The sequence below is a fragment of the Pogoniulus pusillus genome, chromosome 5 (genome assembly GCF_015220805.1).
Source record: "Pogoniulus pusillus isolate bPogPus1 chromosome 5, bPogPus1.pri, whole genome shotgun sequence".
NCBI classification, from domain to species: domain Eukaryota; kingdom Metazoa; phylum Chordata; class Aves; order Piciformes; family Lybiidae; genus Pogoniulus; species Pogoniulus pusillus.
In genome coordinates, this window is record NC_087268.1 from 39,478,197 (window position 1) to 39,501,523 (window position 23,327).

General features: G+C 42.9%; 1 protein-coding gene and 1 long non-coding RNA gene across 2 annotated transcripts in view; one reads left to right on the top strand and one right to left on the bottom strand.

The window, feature by feature from the left end:
• TM9SF2 (transmembrane 9 superfamily member 2) overlaps nt 1-17,232 on the bottom strand; it is a 33,868-nt gene extending 16,636 nt beyond the window's left edge. Inside the window, exons 1-7 of the mRNA XM_064143836.1 lie at nt 16,922-17,232; nt 13,049-13,116; nt 11,464-11,557; nt 10,665-10,792; nt 6,023-6,152; nt 2,266-2,390; nt 1,710-1,821 (exon numbers count right to left, since the gene is read on the bottom strand). Of these exons, the coding sequence (XP_063999906.1) occupies nt 1,710-1,821; nt 2,266-2,390; nt 6,023-6,152; nt 10,665-10,792; nt 11,464-11,557; nt 13,049-13,116; nt 16,922-17,050 (786 nt within the window). The 5' untranslated portion in view covers nt 17,051-17,232. The remainder of the gene's footprint in view (nt 1-1,709; nt 1,822-2,265; nt 2,391-6,022; nt 6,153-10,664; nt 10,793-11,463; nt 11,558-13,048; nt 13,117-16,921) is intronic.
• On the top strand, nt 16,498-18,485 carry LOC135175554 (uncharacterized). The gene is made up of 2 exons (XR_010302390.1): nt 16,498-16,751; nt 18,248-18,485. It is a non-coding gene; the product is annotated as an uncharacterized LOC135175554 (long non-coding RNA).
• The last annotated feature ends 4,842 nt before the right edge of the window (nt 18,486-23,327 follow it).

A 23,327-nucleotide genomic window follows, 5' to 3' on the forward strand; every position in this document is an offset into this window, starting at 1 on the left:
AAGAGTGCTTTTCAATACAGCCTGCTTTTGAAAATAGAAAAAAAACCATCAGGTTGAAAAAAAATCTAGCCAAGATCAAATATCTAGTTCACTGAGGTAATAGAACTAGGTCTCAAAGCAAGCAGTAAGTTTCTAAACCAGTATCAATGATTCTAGGATAGAATCTGACTTTTTGCCATACACACTGACATTTTCTGTCTGAAATGACTTGATCTGCAACCTGATGGAATTTCCAAAGACAACCTCTAAGCGTGTAACAGACATGGCTGGGCATGTCATTTTTCAAAGAAACTATAAGAATTACATAAGCTTCATGCAATTTTAATTATCACTTTCTCACAGGTTTCCAGAAGTACTTGCCTTTCAGTACACAAACTAATGAAAAAATTATATAAATTAGAGTTTGCAGATGACACCAAGCTAGGAGCAGGTGTTGATCTGTTGGAAGGTAGGAGAGCCCTGCAGAGGGACCTGGACAGACTGGATGGGTGGATAGAGGCCAATGGGATGAGATTTAACAAGGCCAAGTGCAGGGTTCTACACTCTGGCCACAACACCACCAAGCAGCGCTATAGGCTGGGGACTGAGTGGCTGGAAAGCAGCCAGGAAGAAAGGGACCTGGGGGTACTGTTAGATAGTAGGCAGAAGATGAGCCAGCAGTGTGCCCAGGTGGCCAGGAGAGCCAATGGCATCCTGGCCTGGATCAGGAACAGTGTGGCCAGTAGGACAAGGGAGGTTATTCTTCCCCTGTACTTGACACTGGTCAGGCCACACCTTGAGTACTGTGTCCAGTTCTGGGCTCCTCAATACAAGAGAGATGTTGAGGTGCTGGAAGGTGTCCAGAGAAGGGCAACAAAGCTGGTGAGGGGCCCGGAACACAAACTCTGTGAGCAGAGGCTGAGGGAGCTGGGGGTGTTTAGCCTGGAGGAGGCTCAAGGGTGACCTCATTGCTGTCTACAACTACCTGAAGGGAGGCTGCAGCCAGGTGGGGGTTGGTCTCTTCTGCCAGGCAACCAGCAACAGAACAAGGGGACACAGTCTCAAGCTGCGCCAGGGGAGAGGTATAAGCTGGATGTTAGGAGGAAGCTCTTCCCAGAGAAAGTGATTGGCATTGGAATGGGCTGCCCAGGGAGGTGGTGGAGTCACTGTCCCTGGAGGTGTTCAGGAGAAAACTGGCTGAAGCACTTGGTGCCATGGTCTAGTTGACTGGACAGGGCTGGGTGCTAGGTTGGACTGGATGACCTTGGAGGTCTCTTCCAACCTGGTTGATTCTATGATTCTACTGCTGCTCCCTGAAGCTGCCTGATATACTGTACCCTCCTCTGCTTTTAGAGAGGGAAGCAAAGAATACCAGCTTCCTACTCTTTTGCTGATTTCCATGGGAAGAATACAGCTTTTGCAGCAGAACAGAAAATTATCAGCTTCAACCTATTTGCTGCAACATGACTTCTCAGACTTAAGAGTTTGATTGAAAAAATAATCCTAGTAGGCAACCTAGGTAAACTTGGAAAGCACAATTCTGCTAAAAACCACATATGCATTTCACATTCAGAGCATCTGTGGTTAGAACCTAAGCCATCTCCAGCTTAAATAAATTTTTAAAACCACAAATATTCTATTCTGATAGAACTTTAGTTGCTCATCTTTACAATTCAGAGTATTAACACATGATTTTAAAAGGTAACTATCACAGAAAGCTTAATACTCACTTCAAAAGAAACTGAGTACGTGTAAGCAATTTTGACTTCTCCGTTAGCCTTGTTACTTATATCCATAGGTACTCCTGAGCAATCAGGGTTGTCTGGATGAGTGTGCTTGTAACTGTGAGAAGAAAAAACACAGAATGAAAGATGCTTCACTGACACCACTCTGAGGAAATAATTCATTTACCTTACAAAAGCATCACCTTCCTGATTGCTGATGACATTGCATGCTGCAATCCTGTTACTCCTGCCTAAGGCACTACAGGCCTATTCTGTCACAAGACAAAATATTCCCCAGCAGGGAAATGAGAGGTGCTTCACTGAACACACACTACTTCTGGGTTTTACTTTAGATTTTTTTGGCCCAAATTGAAACAGGGCACAAAGATCTACTGAGTTTAGAACAAAAATACTTCAGACTGATACTACACTTTATCAATGAAAACTCATCTACCCTTTCCAGATCTGAAAACATTTGTGACTAGCAACAGGCTCCCAAACTGAATTGAGTATCTTGAGATGGACCATTCTGTTTGATGACAAGTCACTTTCAAGTACTAACCTTTTTGGTTCAAGTTTAGCAGCAACTAGTCTTGCTCCCAGAGCTTCATTTTCCACCACATGGTAATATATTTTTATGTCAACATGGTTGAAAATATAAAAAGTATCTTTTTCATGAAATTCTGACTGCAATGATAAAAGATGGTGTTAGGCAATCAAAAATATAGACACATCTAAAAGCCTTAGGCAGAAGCTTACATAACAGAACTTTAGACTGCATACAGTGGTTCTGTCAGGAAGTTCTACAAGATGAATGTGGGATTACAAGTATACAAAGATAGTAAACTCTTTGCATTAAATCCCTGCATTAAAAAGCCAAACTAGAAAAGTTAATGCTAAGAACTATTTTACTACAGTTGAAGAGTACAAAAACGTATTTAAATATGAAACAAAGGGGTCCAGGAAGGTTGGACCTGCTTCAAGAAAGAACTCCTGAAGGCACAGGAGCAGGCAGTGCCACTGAGCCGGAAGATGAGCCGACGAGGGAGGCAGCCAGGCTGGATGGGCAGGGAGCTGCTGAAGGAATTAAAGATTAAAAAGAGAGTGTATCACCTTTGGAAAAGAGGGGAGGTGTCCCAGGAGAAGTTCAAGGAGGTTGCTAGGTCTTGTAGAGGAAAAATTAGAGAGGCAAAAGCCCACTTGGAGCTCAGGCTGGCCACAGCTGCCAAGGAAAATAAAAAGTGTTTCTTTAAATATATGAATAGCAAGAGAAGGGCCAAGGACAACCTCCAGTCCTTGTTAGATAGAGAGGGGAATAGAGTGACAAAGGATGAGGAAAAGGCAGAGGTGCTTAACACCTTCTTTGCCTCAATCTTCACTAGTGGGACAGGTTGTCTCCAGGACAGCTGGACTCCTGAAGTGGTGGATGGAGTCAGGGACCAGTACAGTCCCCCTCTAATCCATGAGGAAGCAGTAAGGGATCTGCTAAGTCACTTGGATCCTCACAAGTCCATGGGACCGGATGGGATCCACCCTAGGGTGCTGAGAGAGCTGGCAGCTGAGCTGGCCAAGCCACTCTCCATCATTTATCAGCAGTCCTGGCTCACTGGAGAGGTCCCTGAAGACTGGAAGCTGGCCAATGTGATTCCCATACACAAGAAGGGTCGTAAGGAGGAGCCAGAAAACTACAGACCTGTGAGCCTGACCTCAGTGCCAGGCAAGGTCATGGAACAGGTCATCTTGGGTGCCATCACAAAGCACCTACAGGATAGCCAAGGGATCAGGCCCAGCCAGCATGGGTTTAGGAAGGGCAGGTCCTGCCTCACCAACCTGATCTCCTTTTATGATCAGGTTACCCGCCTGGTGAATGTGGGGAAGGCTGTGGATGTAGTCTACTTGGACTTCAGCAAAGCCTTTGACACTGTCTGCCACAAGAAGCTCCTAGCCAAGCTGGCAGCTCATGGTTTGGACAGATTCACTCTGTGCTGGATCAAGAACTGGCTGGATGGCAGAGCTCAGAGAGTGGTGGTGAATGGTGCCACGTCCAGTTGGCAGCCAGTCACAAGTGGTGTTCCCCAAGGATCAGTGCTGGGCCCAGTCCTGTTCAATATCTTTATTGATGATCTGGACGAGGGCATTGAGTCCAGCATCAGTAAGTTTGCAGATGACACCAAGCTAGGAGCAGGTGTTGATCTGTTGGAAGGTAGGAGAGCCCTGCAGAGGGACCTGGACAGGCTGGATGGGTGGGCAGAGGCCAATGAGATGAGATTTAACAAGGCCAAGTGCAGGGTTCTGCACTTTGGCCACAATAACCCCAAGCAGCGCTATAGGCTGGGGACTGAGTGGCTGGAGAGCAGCCAGGAGGAAAGGGACCTGGGGGTACTGATAGATAGTAAGCTGAAGATGAGCCAGCAGTGTGCCCAGGTGGCCAAGAGAGCCAATGGCATCCTGGCCTGCATCAGGAACAGTGTGGCCAGTAGGACAAGGGAGGTTATTCTTCCCCTGTACTCAGCACTGGTCAGGCCACACCTTGAGTGCTGTGTCCAGTTCTGGGCTCCTCAATTCAAGAAAGATGTTGAGGTACTGGAACATGTCCAGAGAAGGGCAACGAAGCTGGTGAGGGGCCTGGAACACAAATCCTATGAGGAGAGGTTGAGAGAACTGGGCCTGTTTAGCCTGGAGAAGAGGAGGCTCAGGGGTGATCTTATTACTGTCTACAACTACCTGAAGGGACATTGTAGCCAGGTGGGGGTTGGCCTCTTCTCCCAGGTAACCAGCAATAGAACAAGGGGACACAGTCTCAAGTTGTGCCAGGGTAGGTATAGGCTGGATGTTAGGAAGAAGTTTTTCACAGAGAGAGTGATTTCCCATTGGAATGGGCTGCCCAGGGAGGTGGTGGAGGCACCGTCCCTGGGGGTCTTCAAGAAAAGACTGGATGAGGCACTCAGTGCCATGGTCTAGTTGACTGGCTAGGGCTGGGTGATAGGTTGGACTGGATGATCTTTGAGGTCTCTTCCAACCTGGTTGATTCTATGATTCTATGATTCTATGATTCTATGAAATGCATATATTTCTTCAAATATTTTGTTAGCTGAAGATATCTCATTTAATTGAAGTAGTAAACTGAATAGGTAAGTACATGGCAACTTTCATATCAGATACGTATCATAACCATTGCCTATTTTAAAATCACATGCATAGTTTTCACAGATTAAACAGAACCTTCCAAGATTAACAATGAATATAGTTGCTTTGACAGAACCACCTTGACATTTGACACTAAAAATGCACAGAGATGAACTGAATGCAGCACCCAAGATTGCAGAATACAAATCTCAGGTGAAAGGAATCATCAGCTTGGAACAGAACAGTCAGTTCAAGGGGTTGTTAAATCACAAGCATTATGTCTACCAATGTTCAGTTAGTATTTCTCCAGGGTTCTATCATCACCCCTTTCTACAAACGACTCTAATTATAAGAATAGTTATATTATAAAAGTGTTCTTCAACAGTATTTCCATTACTACTCCAACTGTTATGCTGCTTTTATTAAAAACACGTAATTAAACAAATCAAAACAATATTGTCAGGTTACATAATTGATTGAAAATGTAACCACTCACAACAAGTCTCTGAAACCAATTCATTATGGAGGCAAGGACACAAATTAGAAACTGCAGAAGCTGCTGTGTTTGGTATGATGCATTAAGTAAACCAAACCATTTTGATAAAACAAAAGACCTGTTTCAGGGTTTCAGTGACCTCTCCATGGAAGAGGTAACCTAAAGACATCCTGGACTTTCTATTGCAGTCTTATCTCCACAATGCTTAGAGTGCATTTATTCGAACCTCTACTAGTTAATATAATAGTTCCATTTCTCACAAGAGAACATTTTTTCACTCAGAAATCTTAGATTCTGCATTCTTCCATTTGCTAGTTTTAGGTACTGCAAGGAGTACTGATTTCTACCGAGAGGTACAAACACATCTATGCAAACCTGCTTCCATGAAAGTGTGAAGTTAAAGCTTTCAAATATTTAGACTTCTTAGGCAATGATGTTGTTTTCCTTCTTCACCCTTTACATGGACTAAATGCTATGCACATTCATCTCTATCTTTTAGAGCTCTTTTGTATTATGCAACACGAAAGAGAAAGTTCTTAGGGTTAGATGAGGCTTCCAATTGTGCTACTTGCAGAGACCAAAACACCAGGTTCTAGGAAACAATTTGACTTTTCACTATAGAAACGCAGCAAAGGAGAAATGCAAGTCTTTAAATTGCTAAAAAGGGGATATTCAGAAAATAATTGCATAAACATACATTAATAACACAGGCATCCTTGGGACGGCCATCTTCTGTAATGTAACAGCCAATAGGAAAACCAGGATTGCAGAACCTTTGGCCATCTTCAACATCATAACACCAAGTCACAGGCATGTTGTCCACAATCCTGTAAACAGCATAGTGGCATTTCACAACTTTCCAAAAGAAACAGTTATATTATATATTATTAGTTCTAAAATTAATTACAAAAATAATACTTCTTTCAGACCTTAACCTATAGAACTGCACTAATTGTCAATCCAATTTCCAGAGGAGATATATGCATGTAGCTCTTAAACTAAAACTATCTTTATTTTAGAATTCTCTTTTTTTTTTCCCAAAAATCTACCTATTTCTTCAAAATGTGGCTTGGAAATAGAAGGCTTACTCTGTGACCACTGAAACATTCTATTTGCTGCACTTATTTCCAAAGTCCCCTCACAAGCACAGTTCAATACATAAAACTCTCCTGCTACAAAGGCATAACAATTGCACATTTCACGACTTAGTCTTTTAAAAACATCCACTAAATCAGCTAAAATTAACTTGATAATTTCAACTGGAAAACAGAAAGTAAATTTTTTTTAAATTGCCTACACACATGGATCAGTTCTACAGCTTCCTCACTGCAAAATATATCTTTCATGGCATTCTTTACACTTTTATTTTGCAGTAAAGCTCAAGCACAAGTTGGGGTTTATTTGGTTGTTTGTTTTGTGGTGATTTTTTGTTTGGTTGGTTTTGGTTTTTTTTACCTATTTAAGCAAATTCCTGATCACTGACCTCCGTTGTAGCTCCCTAAAAGTTCAGAGTATTTTAACTAGATAGTTTACATGAGCAAAAATTTGTATGCCATCACACCTTTGGGAAGGTAATCGCTTTTAAACCTCCCTCCATTGTCTGCTTTTTTTTTACATTATTGCCTTGCAAGATTTATATTCATATATATATATATATAAATATATATTCTCATATGTATATGAATATATATATAAGTTCTGACCCCAGCATGTTCATTTTCATTCAAAAACTTTTGTAGGAATCGACATCCCCATGAAGACTTGCAGAAATAATGAGACGGTAAGATACAACCCACATCCAACATGTTACCAACAGTGCAGATATCAAAGCCAAAAATACTTTTAAACAGAGAAGAAAAACAAACCAAAACAGCATGGTAACCTGTCCTTTTGTAAGAGGAACTACTTAAACCAAAACAAAAACCTAAAACCCAACCTGTTTTTTCATGTTATGAACTCTTTTAGGTGAAAAAGAAATCCCAAAAGAAAGTCACTGAAAGAAGACTTCTACATGAATTCCTCCAAGGTACATTTTAACAGGTCTACTAATGAACTTCATAGAAAGTCATGAGACAACTGCTGCTTTTTGTGCATTCACTAGACCAAAACAAAAAAACTGACATCCTGCTAAAAGTTAATAATACATATTTTTTGTAAATGCTATCAAGCTACTGAATACTCTTTACAATTATATGACTCAGCAATACAATTGCTAGGCTATTAATGTTAACAGCTAACTGATAGTAGCTCATTAGGTACTTCTAATACCTAATTAAACTCAAGAATTATGACTTTAGACAACAAAACCAAAACACGATTTAGAATGTTGTGCATTTTAACAATAGCACCGTTTTTAAAGCACCATTAACAGATGGGGAAAAAAAAAGAGAAGGATGTGCTGCCTTTGTTCACACAAGATAAAGAGATTTGCATCATCCCTACCATTAGCTACCAGACAGAAGTTGGTAGGAATGTTCTTGGCTCATATTAACTCAGTGGAAGAGGCGAAGAGAGGCTCTCAAAAACCATGCTTCTCAGGTTCTCAGGACATTTCAAGGACTATCACAGGAGCATGCAGCAGGTAGCATCAGCCAAATCCTAGTCACTTCACCGTGCTAACTATGTGGTACAATGAAGTTGCTAATTAGGAGCTATTTCAGATGCAGGTTCATTATACTAAGATCATATTTGGAATTTTACTCATATAATATATGGTAGAGATACCTCATGCTTTTGTCAGTGTTTGAATTTCACTACTAAAACCAGGTAAAGGACTAACCTATTGCAAATTAATTTGTTTAGGGTAAAGACTTTCCCTTGTCCCTTCTGCTCCAAAGGCATACTGATCTGCCTTCAAGCAGCACTGCTGGAACAACGTGACAGTTTAGAAAGCAAGTAATTTTTCACAGTTAATCTTCAAATTTAAAATTACTTGAAGAGACTATGCATGTGAGGCCATACTCTATACAATACTGTTCTTACACATCTCTCAAGAACATCTGGTGACAAACATTATCAGTCAAGATAACAGCATAACTGTTGAGACCAATTCAGTATGTCAATTCCTAATCTTATTAAGTGGCTTTTAAAACCTTAAAATTACTTTGCACCATCTGTGTCCCAGGGAATTTTATGATAAATTGAAGCTGGATAATAAACCTCTATTAAATCCTCACTTACACTACCTTGTTGATTCCTGCACAATGTACCCCTGGACCATACATTATTCACCACAAAAATCTACCCACTTCCACTTTGTGAAGCTGCAGCTGAGGAGGACTATCATTACCCTACAGGCATAAACAGAGCTTCTTCAGGCCATCAATTCTAGACTCTTAAGGCAGTAGGCCTAGCAAAAAAAAGGTAGCCATTAAAAGTACTAATAATATCAGAAGTATTCTAATTGTAAAGAGAAGTTTTCACATTGAAAACCAAAAGTACATCTTACTGAAATTTGAACAGTCCTATCAGGTTAGTTGCACAGGCCAAAAATTATACTTAAATACAGTAAGTATATTTGTAAAACAATTTAAGGGGAAAAAACAGTTTAAAGTACTTTTCTGTGTGATTGGTTCAGAAACTGAAACTAAAACACTTTTGTTTCCATTTCTGTCAGCTTGAGTTTGGGGCTTTCTTAAAAAAATTCTTTCAGATAGTGTCAGAATCATAGCCTTGGGAAACTATTTTTAATTAATACACCAAAATACACACAAACTATTAAAGCTGAAGCTTTATAGTTATGTGAAATTCAAAATGGTTTAAATTGTAGATATATGTAATATTTAATATGAGTATAACAAAATCCAGCATTTTTGAAGCTCCACTTATTTCAAAATTATGTATATACATTTTGAAACCCTGCAGAAGTAGCTGCATCTTTCAGGGCTTCATTATTACTTCCTGGTTCACATGCATGTAACATACGGCTATTCCCTGTGAACCCTCTGACCCAGTCTATCAATTTCCAACTACACTAATTTTCAAGAGGTTCCCAGAAAGATCTATGTCAGTGAGCTACAGTTTATCTCTAAAAAGGAATATCCCATATTCATTCCCAAGAGCAGCACAAGTGGCTGTTTCAGAACTGAAGAAATTAAATGTGACAAACATTTAGTGTCAGTTGCAATACTCAACACTTCACCTGCGTTTTTACTATTATGTCCAGAAAAGTTTGAATCTAACTAGATGATGACCAAAACATTCATTTCTCTGATGCAGCAAGCTCATCTTTGGAATCATATAGGCAACATTGGTTAATTATGCTCACTACTTGTGATGGCACACCACAGGCACCCTGCCAACTCCATGCCCAAGCTGTTGCTTCTAGCTTTGCACCCAAAGGCTGCAGTTAGCACAGCAGACTAACATACAAACATTACACAAAGACCAGTAATGCAGCTAGGTACTTCCATTGTCAAGATGAAGCCTGCTGGTTAACATTTCCAAGCTCTTGGATATGGATGCAGAGTATGGCTATATTTAACTGAAAATCAGCACAAATTCAGCCTTGCCCCACCCTTAACACCTGTCCAAAGAGGACCTCAATATCCAAGAAGAAGGAGCCCAAACATGCTTAAATGTGACTCAGATGGTTACAGAGCATCTCAGAGTACAAGAAAGGACCAAGTGTTTATGCATTTCTCAAAATTAATTTCCATTGGCCACTTTTCACTTTCACATCCTGCAGGTGAAACAACACTTTGCACTAAAGTTTCAGAACAATCGATCCTATCTCCTGAACACAACATCTGGAGAGGAGTGCAAAGGCCCTCAAGGAAAACAAAGGCAACATAGCGGTAGAATGAAGGTCGTAAGATGCATTGGGTTGGAAGGAACTTTTGAAGGTCACCTAGTCCAATTCCCCTGCATTGAGCAGTGACGTCCCCAACAACGTCAAGTTGCTCTGAAACCCATCAAGCATGGGTTTCACCACCTTCCTTTCCAACTTGTTTCAATATTTCACTGCCCTCATAATAAAGAACTTCTTCCTAATGTCCAAGGACCTTCCTAAGGTCCATTAAGACTTTTCTTACGCTAGAGCAAAATTAACTTCTAGGTTAAAAGATGCAAAGAGATATCAGTATTTTACAGTAAGCAGAGGCAACACAAAATCCACACACATCTTTGTGTTTGGAAATAACTGTTTCCATTATACCTGGTGCTTATCCTTGGAGCAAAGGAAATTTTTCATTAGACAACGTAATACCTTTTGCAAAACCAGAAAGGAAATGGATTCAGTGCAAAGAGCTAGTGCTCAACCTCATAATAATTTGTAAACACAAGATGACAAACGAAATTACCACCAACATACTAATGTATAAATGTTGGTACCAACTCACCAATGATGTTGATAATTCAGTAGCATACTTTTTTTCAAAAAGTCTAGTTTCTGCTTATCTTCTGCCTTTCTGGTATCATAGGTTTTTGTACAAACAGATTTACATGTCTCCTTCTTGTTGAATGTGAACTAAGAAAAAGGAAAGGCATATGACCAAAATGTTTGCAACATATGTTGTGTGACTTCAGTACTTAACAAGCTTCCTCTATGCATTTATAACTGCCTATACTATTATAATAAGAACATCTCACAAAATAGTAGAACTACATATATTAACCCTCCTGGGGAGGATTTTACATTGGTCTCTGCTGTAAACCTCTCCTGTGCTCGTTGTAGAAGCCCTACACTAAGAGCTCCTTATTACCGATTAGAACCTGCTTTTTGCAATGATTTACCAAACAAGTCATTTGACCTCACAGCAGCTATGCTCTCCCAGGTAGATTCAACTGATAACTTTCTCTCCTACTAGATATATGTAGAGAGAAGGCAACAGCTTCAGTCACCAGGAACGGCTAACACCATTTCTCATTGTCTCATTTCACAGCTGTACTCAATTCCCTCTAACAATGAGAGAGCTGAGAGCAACAATCAGATTTTGTCAAGTTCAAAACAGAGAAGACAACTTTCACAGATTCAGGATGCAAAGTGAATAGCTACAATTAGGTTAAACTGACAGATTTCTATTAGGTGAAATTCTGTATTTTGATAAAGCCATTGTGAAGAGGACCTTTGAGATTCTGATCACCTTTGGTTATATCTGAACATATGCATTACTCAACAGCCCTTGTCAGAGAACAAACCCTGTAAGGAGATGGCTCTATCCTCTCTCCAAACAACACTTGGCCAAGATTTTCAGAGGGACGCTTCTTTCCTTCTGCTTGACAAAAATCAAACCTGAATTAGAGAAAAGTTACAAAAAGTTAATAAAACATTCTAAACTTCAAATACTAGACCTCAAACAGTGCTCCCAAATCAACATCCATCACAGCTTTCCTTCTGGACAACAGTTTAATTGCAAAGCAAAGTGTGAAAAATCATAGTCTTGTTCTGAAAAAAATCTAAACCAAAACCAACAATCAAGTCTCTTGATCAGCTATTTCAGAACTCAGTTTATGTTAAACATGGTGGCATAAAAGTTTCCTTAAGTAGTAAGATGTTTCTTATTTGATCAGAGAACTTTAGACAAGAATGAAACCTCCACATAGCTTTGTGACAACTCTGAGAAAAACCCATACGGGTCAGATTTCTGGGTAGGGGGAGAAGAAAGAATAAAAAGAGGGGAAAAAAGTATACACGAACATACAGACAGTTCCTTTATAACAAGTACTATTTAAAACAGATTATTGCAGTTTTATTCACCGACACATTTAACATTTTTTTCAACCTAAATTCAAGTATATCACACTTATGTTCATTGAAGCACAGACATACTAGTGCTTAACCTCTTCAGTATTAACAGCCAAAATATCTGAAACAACTTTACATAGTTTTACCAGACCCTGATACATTCGGTGTACTACTACTATGATGTGTACCAAGAAAGCATTTAACACCTCGTTAAGATAAGTGGTGGGAAGTTCACCTCGTTATCACTTTAACTCATCCGGCTACAGGCTACTAAGACAGCATTAACACTTTGATGTAAAAATTAGTGCAGAACAGTAAATATATACATACACACATTTTAAACTAAAATTACTCCAAAGTATTGATTCGACCTACATGAGGGCATGTAAATCTATGCATTACTCCTGAAGTATGAGCAAAGTCAACAGAGAAGAAAGATATGTACACACACCCATTTGCTCATTGAAAGTTCTCTCTTTGTTTGATAGGTTGAGTTTTAATCCATTGCTATTCATACCATCCTGTCTCATGCTAGCTTCAAAACGAAAACGTTGGCTAGAGCAAAGTATTATGTGACATATTGTAACATAAGAGGCTTCCTCTTCTGGCTGCTGCTCTTGGGTTCCAGATTTTTGGGTGTTAGGTCTCTTCCACCGGGCTGGGAGCCGGATGGGGAGAGATGCAAGAGTAGCTCCATAGCTTTGTTTTTTAGCTCCCTGGCTTTCTGTTTGCTGCTGCTTTCTGTTGTGCCTTTTCTGCAAACAGGCTAAGGTAATTGTGCATTATCTCATTTATATTAAACTCTCATCTCAACTATTCTCATCCTGGAGGTTTTTTTTGTGTTATTTTTCCTCACTTCTATTTTGTAGGGAAAAGACTGTGTTAAACTACTAGAATTTGTAAACTTATGCTAGCAAAACTGACACCTCTCACTAGCAAACTACTGTAACAAGATGTACATAAAACTACGAGACAAATTAAACTCAACTTTTTGGAAGAAATGCTGACTAAATTAAATAAACACCAGAAAATACTTACGCAGTGTATTCATAGGGAAGGACAGACTCCACAGAGTCAAGTCTATTCACAAACAGCTCGATCCCAGACTGAAAGAGTGGAAACAATTAGTAGTTACATTAAAGCACTTGTTTAATTATAAAATCACACAGAATTGTTTTGTAAAGGAAAGCTAAAAATGTAAGATTTGTATACTTACACATAGTGAAACACAGCATGTCATAAAAAGGAATTGTATCTGCTGACAGCATAAGTAAACCACTATAGACATCACAAAAACAGCAACCACAGGACGAAACCACTTTATCCCAATGACAAGATTGCAGCGATCATGCACAAGAATAATATGACTACCAGTTGCCCATGTATTAGTTTAATGTACCAAGTTAGAGTCATATTAGTTATCACCACAACTTTTGTGTAATGAAAGTCTTAAAAGAACACATCAAACTGGTACTTCTCCCTATAATTAAGCTGCTCAACAATTCCATCTATGTAGCAATTGAAAACTATATAAGGATTTACACAATGTACTCAGACCAATACACTATTTTAAGCATGAACAAAAGTTTTTCCAAAGAGAATGCAAGGTTATTGACATATACCACCTTTTAAGCTCATCAAGAACCCCAGCAGCTCTTGAGTAGGAACCTGAAATTCAGCCTGCTGTGGTTTCAGACTCATTTGATCTATATATATATATATATATATAAATAATATATGGGGTAAACTGCTGCTATGGCAGGGGAGAGGTCTTTCACTCTTCTCTCAAAATCCCTTTTCTTATTCTAGTCCCTCAGTTCTAATACTTTTCCACTGTTTACCTTACACTGTTTTCAGCAGTTAACTGCTTGCACAGTAAACCAATTCAGCTGGCTAAAACAGCAAAATATTTAGCCCCCACAATGTTTAAGGAGCAGCTTTCAGCTGCATAGAAAGTTGAACTGTCATACTGCCGCAATCAGCTGGAGCCAGCAAGAGGTGAGTGCTTTCTGGAACATCTACTTTTAACAGCAAGCCATCTATTTTCTCACCATAAATCAACAGGAGAGCTTTTCCTCCCTATGCAAATCAAGTCTAGCCAAACCAAGAAATTCTAAAGGAAAAAAAGAAAAAGATGGAGCTGTTCACGTGCAGCTGTAGCTCAGATACTTCAGTTAGATATTGCGTCTTACTGATATACTGTAGTAGTTCACGTTCAAGTCAGGATTCAGTTGGTTCCATCAGAGGCAAGAACTGTTAAGTCACCTCATTAAGCGAAGACACATGTTACTACCAGTCTTTCCTCTACCCTAAACCGTGCAGACCTGCTGCTTACCTCCGGGGAGTGTACACATAATTCTGTAAGCCACTTTAACTCATTAGTGCAGGAAAAAAACTAGTCTGGCAAAAAAAGCTGGATAGCTTCCTGCCATGTTAATAAATGCAAAAAAGGATTTAACAAACAACTCATCTGAGACAACACAGAAGACAAGAACACATTGCCTAGAAGACAGGAATGAAATCTGACTGCAAGCAGCAAGGAATTAAGACTGCCTCAGCTGGTCACAGAACCATGGCCTTAGCTATGTTTCATTGGAGGAGGTTTACCTGAACGATCCAACTTTCTGTAAAAAGCTATACACATTACTGCAGATCAGCATCTTCAATAAAACAATTTCCCATACTACAACAAGTTCCCCTTGGAGCCATCAGTATTAGTTTAAACAAAGGAATCTTAATGTTCAGGCAAGAGTTACTGTTTATGTCTGCACAGATCACACTCCATTTCTGATGATGTTCTAACCAGAAACAGGAAAAGCAGTAAAACCAGCAAAACTGAGTGTGCCCAAACAGATTAACACATGTAACAGTGTCATTTAGAGATCCGATCTATGATCTAAATTATTGAGGCAGAGAACAATTCAATATTATTACTGACATCATAATGAACTGCATCAATTTTAAGAACTCTGAAAGAAGATGGTAAATAATTAAGGTTATCCAGGGAAGCTTAGTTTAACCCACTTAAATAAATATAATAAAGCAATTATCTGATCACATACTGTTTCCCCTCACCAAGGACTGGACTGGATTCAGTCGCACAGTACATGGAAAGAATTAGACATGAAGAGTGATTTAGACTTCTCCATATGTCTTACTTAGTATGTAAATCAGCTGGCATGAGGTAGAGAAATGTAAGAGGTGGCTAGTTTCAGAAACAGATTTTTGCAATTGAACATATTAGGATAACCTCAACAGGTGTTTAAGTAGCCACTGGTGGCAGATTTACATCACATAAGCAACTCACTTCACATTTACAAAATAGTAAATTATCAGGATGTGGAGACAAACATTTTGTATGCATTATATAAGCAAAAAAACATATAGACACATCTGAGAAACATCACCCCTAAGTGTCTCAGGTCGGTTACAAAGACAGTAGGCAACTTGCTTTACTTGACTTAAAAAAAAGCATTAAAAATCTGCCATGTCCTAGCAGGAGTAAGTCAAACACAGCCATGTCTTTCAGGGCTGTTGCAAAAAAAATAAACTGCAGTTTTAAAGTCTTAGTCTATATTTGAAGGAAAAAAAATCCTTAAGAGGGTAGTGCAGCTTTGTAACAGGCCACTCAGGGAAATTACAGATGCTCCGTGTTTGGATGCTATCAAGGCTTGCCTACACAAAGGTAGAACTGAGCTGATCTAGTGCTGGAAATAGAGGTGATTGGGTTGGACGATCTGACATTGGTTGGGATTGGCATAGGGCTGGACTGTCTGACCTCCTGAGTTCTCTTCCAAACTCTATTTCTATGATCCTATAAAAGAATGTCCATGGAATGTTATACTACTACGACAGAAGCAGCATGAAAATAAGAGGGGAAAAAATCCACAATCCACAGCTATGCATTACGTGCAAGATTCAGGGTTCAAAAGCAACTATTTCTTCATTACATCTTTTGTTATTACCTGCTCTACTGATTTTTGACAGCTAACGGACAGTCACTGTAAGCGTGAGGTATTCCCCCAAACCACAGTTTAAACAGATTCTTGTTCTGAAAACTCATGGACCAATATTTCATATTAATATAGAAGCTGAGAGATAAGAAGCTGAAACAGCCACTTTCAGCAGTAGTAAGGAAATAGGTCATAAAAGCAATTGGCCTTGAATGTTTCCATTCAAGTCATAAAGCATGGTCCGGCATGCTCCATCACAGCAGCATCAAACAGCTCCTAGAGCTCAACCAAAGGTACGAAGACTATTTTAAGATGCCCTAACAGCCAATATCCTTAGAAATAAATAAATTGACTACGTGAACTTTGCTTGCCACATAGGTAGGCATGAAAATAAGTTTCAGTGCCACTCGACACTCCAGATCTAGACGCCCTTACACTTCGGTTTCTTGCAGGCAAGAAGACGCATGAAGGAAAGCGTCACTTCCCTTGATTTTCTATCTGCTTGCAGCCATAAGCTGCTCGCTTCTACCTGTGAAGAGCCACACGCACAGTCCCAGCACGATTTGTCAGAGCGGTTCTTACTTTGTGCAGATCTCCAAGTGTCTAGACGGAGCCGAGAGATCAGCTACTGGGGCTTCCTATTTCCGCAACGTGACCGTAAGTCACGGGACGCACCGACAGCTCTTCCCTTCCCAGGGAGAGGGACCCGGGACACCTCACCCTTAGCGATTACAGTGGAAAAAGGAAAGTCCCTGCAGCAACGGCCCCTGCACCCTCGGAGACGTCTGGTACGTTACAACGAGGCAGCTACAAAAATCACCGGGAAAAAAGCAAACCAAGACCTGCTCTCCCTGTCCCCAGCCGCCAAACCCCACAGTAGAAAGATCAAAGTCAGGCGCGCCGAGGCTTCCCCTCAGTGTGGCAGGCCTCGGGCCGCAGCCCTCTCTATCACGCTTACTTTGCACTCGGGCTTCTCCTTGCCAGCCTCGCAGAAACTGACGGGCGCCAGGCCCGGCAGGTAGAAGGCGGCGGCGGGGGGCGCGGCCGCCGCTAGCGCCAAGGCGATGAGGAGCGGCCGCAGAGCCATAGCGGGACGGCGGTGCGCGGAGGGACGGTGCGGTGCGGAGCGGCGCGAGGCCTCGCGGCAGCCTGCGGCGGGGAACAGGGAGGGAAGGAGGCGGAGGTCCCTGGGCGCCTCCTGCGCGCGCCCGCGGCGGCAACGCTGACGGCTTCGTCCCCCCCGCCCTGACGGCCGCCACTTCCGGCCTCTCGAGCGCGCGACACGTCAGCCCGCGCGGGCCGCCTGACGAGCGGGGGGGCGGGGCCGGCGCACGCGACTGGCCATGCCGGGCCTCGGCGCGTTCCCTTCCGGGGTAGCGTCCGCCTGCCCTGTTACCATGGCAACAGGCGCCCGGCGCCGGGAGAGGCGTGCGAGGCTGGGGCCACGGCTCCCGGTTCCGCCCCGCTCCTCCCCACCGGCCCTAGCCTTCACCCTGGGGCGAGAGACGGCGGGAGAGGGGTTACGGGTGTGAGAAATACATATTTGATCAGATCAATTCATGGCAAGAGGCCACAGACAGGGAGGAAGGGGGGGGTTGAGTGGAGCTGCACTCCTCCTTGCACAGCCATGGCAAGAGTATACACTTGGCTTAAGATAACAGCAATAACTAATTAGAAACTAGAAAGGTTGGTGGAGGAGGGAGGCAGGTGGAAGAGACAGCCTTTGTGCGTGGGCAAACCGAGGAAGAGTCATACAAAGGACACTACTAGTTTGGAGTTCATGGAAAGGACACTTGAGGGAGACCCCTTACTTCATCACTGAAGACTCCTTACTTCATCACTGAAAGACCACCAGAGGGACCACCGGATAAAAAAGAGACATGCGTGGAAGAAACATCTCCCATTCTTAAAACTGACAAGGAAAACCCAACCTTTTCTTAGAATTAGTAACGAATATGTAATAGAATAGGGTATAAAAAGGGAAAACTGAAAACAAAAGGTGTGCGTTAGGGCAGTGCAGAGCCTCCCCACGCACCCAGGCCTGTGCACTGCTTGATTCCTGCGACTCTATTAAAGCCTTAACTTGCATGAACGCCAGTTTATGCCTGTCAGTTATGACACGGGCGATGGGAGTGGATGCTGCAACGCCTTGAGACTCCCGCGTAGACGGAGTCCCAGCGAGGCCTGTCCCCGCCCCCGGTCCGGCTGCGCTGGTTTGGTGGCTGTTGGGCAGTCCTTGCTCTCTCTGAAATACATTTTGTCGCCTTTTGTTTTGAACTGTCAGGGGATTCACAAAGACTGCCTTTCGCAGCTTACAAACACAACGCGGGGCGAGGCTACTGCCGGCTGAGCGGAGCTGCGGAGCGCACAGGCAGACACGTCCTCAGTGGTCGATGTGTTAGAGCTCGACGTTCAGAGCTCCCTCGCTATCACTGGTGGCTGCTGCTGCTGCTGCTGCCGAGTGACTGCTCAACAGCTACCATTCAATAAAGAAATTTAAAAAAATAAAATCACTGCAAACAGCAGCGGGCATAACGTTTGCTCTTTTTAATAGTGTAGGAAAGGACACAATTCCTCAGGTGCCTGTACTGGGTCCAGTGCTGTTTGACAGCCTTGCTGGTGACATGGGCAGTGCGATTGAGTGGACCCTCAGCAGCTTTGCTGACAACACCAAGGTTCACGGTGCAGGCAGTGTGCTAAAAGGATAGGATGCCATCCAGGAGCACCTGGATGGGCTTGAGATGCAGTCCTGTGCAGCCCTCAAGAAGTGAGGAGAGGCTGAGGGAGCTGGGGGTGTTTAGCCTGGAGAAGAGAAGGCTCAGGCGTGACCTCATTGCTGTCTACAACTACCTGAAGGGAGGGAGGCGTTAGTCTCTTCTGCCAGGCAATCAGCAACAGAACAAGGAGACACAGTCTCAAGTTGTGCTGGGAGAGGTATAGGCTGGATGTTAGGAGGAAGTTCTTCCCAGAGAGAGTGATTGGCATTGGAATGGGCTGCCCAGGGAGGTGATGGAGTCACCGTCCCTGGAGGTGTTCACGAAAAGCCTGGCTGAGGCACTTAGTGCCATGGTCTAGTTGACTGGATAGGGCTGGGGGACAGGTTGGACTGGATGATCTTGGAGGTTTCTTCCATCCTGTCTGATTCTGTGATTCTAAATGCAAGGTTCCGCACATGGATCGGGGCAGCCCCAAGCACAAACAGGACGATGACTGAATTGGCAGCAGCCCTATGGAGAAAGACTTGGGAATGTCAGTGGATGAAAAACTGAATATGAGCCAGCAACATGTGCTTGCAGCCCAGTCTAATCCCGAGCTGCATCCAAGGAAGTGTGGCCAGTAGGTCAAGGGAGGTGATTCTTCCATTCTGCTCTGCTCTCATGGGACCCTGTCTGGAGTAATTTGTTCAGATCTGAGGTGCCCAGCATAAGAAAGAGATGGACCTGTGGGAATGGGTCCTGAGGAGGCCACAAAGCTGGTCAGGAAACTGGAACACCTGCCTTGTAAGGAGAGGCTGTGAGAATTTGGGCTATTCATCCTGGAGAAGAGCTGGTTCTGAGGAGACCTTATAGCAACCTTCCAATGCGTCTGCCTCTCTGCTCTTGAGAGACCCCACCTGGACTACTGTGTCAAATTCTGGGACCCCCAACACAAGAAGGACGTTAAACTGTTGGAGTGGGTCTAGAGGAGGACAATGAAGATGATGAGAGGGCTGGAGAAACTCCCCTCTGGGGACAGGCTGCAAGAGCTGGGGCTGTTCAGACTGAAGAGCAGAAAGCTCCAGGGAAACCTTATAGTAGCCTTCCAACACCTGAAAAGGTTCCACAAGAAAGCTGGGGAGGGACTTTTTATATGGGCTTGCAGTGATAGGATGAGGCCGAATGTCTTTAAGCTGGAAGAGGGCAGATCTAGACTGGGTATTAAGAAGAAATTCTTTACAGTGAGGGTAGTGTGACACTGGAACAGGATGCCTGGGGAAGCTATATATGCCACTTCCCTGGAAGTGTTCAATGCCAAGTAGGATAGGGCCTTGGGCAACTTGGTCTAGTGGAAGGTGTTCCAGCCCACGGCAGGGTGGTTGGAACTAGATGATCTTTAAGGTCCCTTCCAACAAAACCCATTCTATGATTATTCTGCTTTTCCTGTACTAAAATAACACCCACTGAGTTGTAACCTGTGTCTGTAAAGCCTGTAGTGGGGGAAACAACTGTGTGCTTGCACCCTCCATTGCAAGGACTCTTTATCTGTTCCACAGCAACTAGAACAGCCTCAGAGATTGGCTTGAAAGGCACTATAGTGAGGAAAGCAGGTCCTGGTGTGCTTGGGGAAGAGAGGCAACACACTGGAAGAAGGTACTAACTGAGCTACAGGATACTTGGGCACTTTAAGGATTTGTTTCTGAAATGAAGAACTAAATTGTGAGAGCTGTGACTCCCTCAAAGGAGGCATCCTTCACATACAGACATAAGCAGCAAAAGGTGAGAACTGCCACAACAGCAGAAGTTTTTCACAACAGTTCCTGATAACAAAAAGAGCAGTATCATTTTTCTAGGAGTGACATACATTTTCCCAGCAGTTTCTGACCACTCTATGTTCTTAGCTTTATATTTTCTAACCACAATAAATTCCTGGGACATCGTCCCCATCCCCCTCCCCCCCGGCTGTTATTTTGCTTTAGCTTCTGTCAGTCCACAAACCTGTGAAGCAGTAATTTTCTCCATGCTTCATTTCACAGTCTTGCATAATCTTGGAGTGCCTGGTGATAAAGTGTGTGACACTTGTTCTTCTGGTACTAAAACCACACCCTCTGAATTGAAACCTATGGCTACAAAACCTGTAGCAGGGGAATTTAAGAAGAGAAATTACCAGGCAAATTCCCACTGAAGTTCTCATTAAATTACAGAAGATGGGTTTTGCCCAGGCTGGAACTGAATGGCCATTCCTGGAATGATAAGCCATGGTTAGAGCTGCTCAAAAAGAGCTGCTATACTAAATTAATAACAGAACCTACAAACTAGTTTTCCACATCACCTTTGCAGAGCAGAGAGGAGGGAGCATTGTCATATCCAATTGAAAGGCTTTTTGGACCAGCTAGAAGAACACCTCTTAGAATCATTGAGAATCAGCAGGCATTGTAGTCAGAGAGGATGATGAGGGATTTAAGAAGATCACAAAGCACACTACAACTCCTACTCACCATGCAGCTTTTGGAGCATTTTTAAGGCAGATGAGGATTACATGAACAGAGGCTCTTAAATATTCTCTCATGTGAAGGAATGGAATTATGTCCACAAAAGTAATTTGCTTAGAATATTAACCTGGGAAGTGGGAGATATATTTGAACTCCCCTGTGGCAGAAGAGGAGCTGAACCTGGGTCATTTACAAACTGATTACCCTAATCATGAGTAATTTTAAATAAAAAGAGGGAACTGGGATTTCTTCTCCAGCAGCTCTTGTCACAGGGCTTGATCGTATAATTGTGCTCTTAGGATGTCTACAAGATAAGACAAGTAGGAATTAGACTTAGGAGTGAGAACAGGGGATGAGCAACTTAAGTTTTAAATATAGAGAGTTACAAAAAATATCTAATGTATACAACATGTTGGAAATTAGCATCTGAAACTATGAATGGGTTAGGCAATGAGGAAATTATATTAAAGTATCCTAAAATAACCTTACCTAACAGTATGAGGCCTACATGCTTAAGTGCTCAACTCTGTACCTGGGCAAATGCTGTGCTAATTAACCCTGCTGGAGCTCTGTGATGCCATAGACAGGAGGGGATTGAGTCCAGTGTCAGTAAGCTTGCAGATGACACCAAGCTAGGAGCAGGTGTGGAGCTGTTGGAAGGTAGGAGAGCCCTGCAGAGGGACCTGGACAGGCTGGATGGGTGGGCAGAGGCCAATGGGATGAGATTTAACAAGGCCCAGTGCAGGGTTCTGCACTTTGGCCACAACAACCCCAAGCAGCACTACAGGCTTGGGGCAGAGTGGCTGGAGAGCAGCCAGGAAGAAAGGGACCTGGGGGTACTGGTAGATAGTAGCTGAAGATGAGGCAGCAGTGTGCCCAGGTGGCCAAGAGAGCCAATGGCATCCTGGCCTGCATCAGGAACAGTGTGGCCAGTAGGACAAGGGAGGTTATTCTGCCCCTGTACTCAGCACTGGTCAGACCACACCTTGAGTGCTGTGTCCAGTTCTGGGCCCCTCAATTCAAGAGAGATGTTGAGGTGCTGGAACATGTCCAGAGAAGGGCAACAAAGCTGGTGAGGGGCCTGGAACACAAACCCTATGAGGAGAGGTTGAGGGAGCTGGGGGTGTTTAGCCTGGAGAAGAGGAGGCTCAGGGGGGACCTTATTGCTGTCTACAACTACCTGAAGGGAGGCTGTAGCCAGGTGGGGGTTGGTCTCTTCTGCCAGACAACCAGCAACAGAACAAGGGGACACAGTCTCAAGTTGTGCCGGGGGAAGTATAGGCTGGATGTTAGGAGGAAGTTCTTGCCAGAGAAAGTGATTGCTGATAACAATTTTCCCCCAAAAAAGGTATATCAAAGTGTGTCTGAGAACTTCTTGTGGATGAAATAGGTGATGAGTTATGTTTTGTGAAGATTAATGCTACTTTAGCCTGAAGAGTCTTGAGTATTGCAGTGCTGGTAAGCATAAGGTATGTCTGCAGTTGATTGGAAGACAGCCTTTAAGGAACTATAAGCCTAAAAATGGAGGGGGCTGAATGCTTGCTCAGTGGGACGACAGCAGGGCAGGGTTACAGAAGGGCTATGGCTCTGTGCCTCAAGTGGAAATCAAGCACATCAAGTGCCCTAGTCCTCTCATGGGTGCAAGGCTTCCTTGGCAATGTCATTGACAATGTTACCTCTGGGACTTGTGGAAGTGGAGGCATGTCGTGAGCACCCCTCAGCCCATGCAGATGGATGACAGCACTATCTGTGAAACACTGGGGCAGAGGTCTTGCTGATTTCCTTCTTTCCCAAGACACAGTCCTCTGGTGGGTAGTTGTTTGCCTCCTGCAGCTTGGGATCATTGTGGCATCTGTGCTGCATGTTGTGAATACTCTGTAGGGCTTGATGGCGTATCATATGAAACCTTACTAGAACTACAAGTTGTATGAGGTGTGCTTCAAGTTGTATGAGGTGTGCTTCTCTTTTGGGTCAAAGTAGAGCCACGGGTGTTCCAGGAAAAGCATATCCTTTTGAACAGCAGCCAGTTCACTACGTAAGTAAACACTGCAGCATTCAGACTAGTCACACAGTGTGTAGAAACTAACCTGGTTGTGCCATTGCTGTCTTTGGTTTTATGACTTACAAGTCTGTTTGATTCTGGGGCTTTTATTTTTTCTTCAAATCTTTGCTCAGG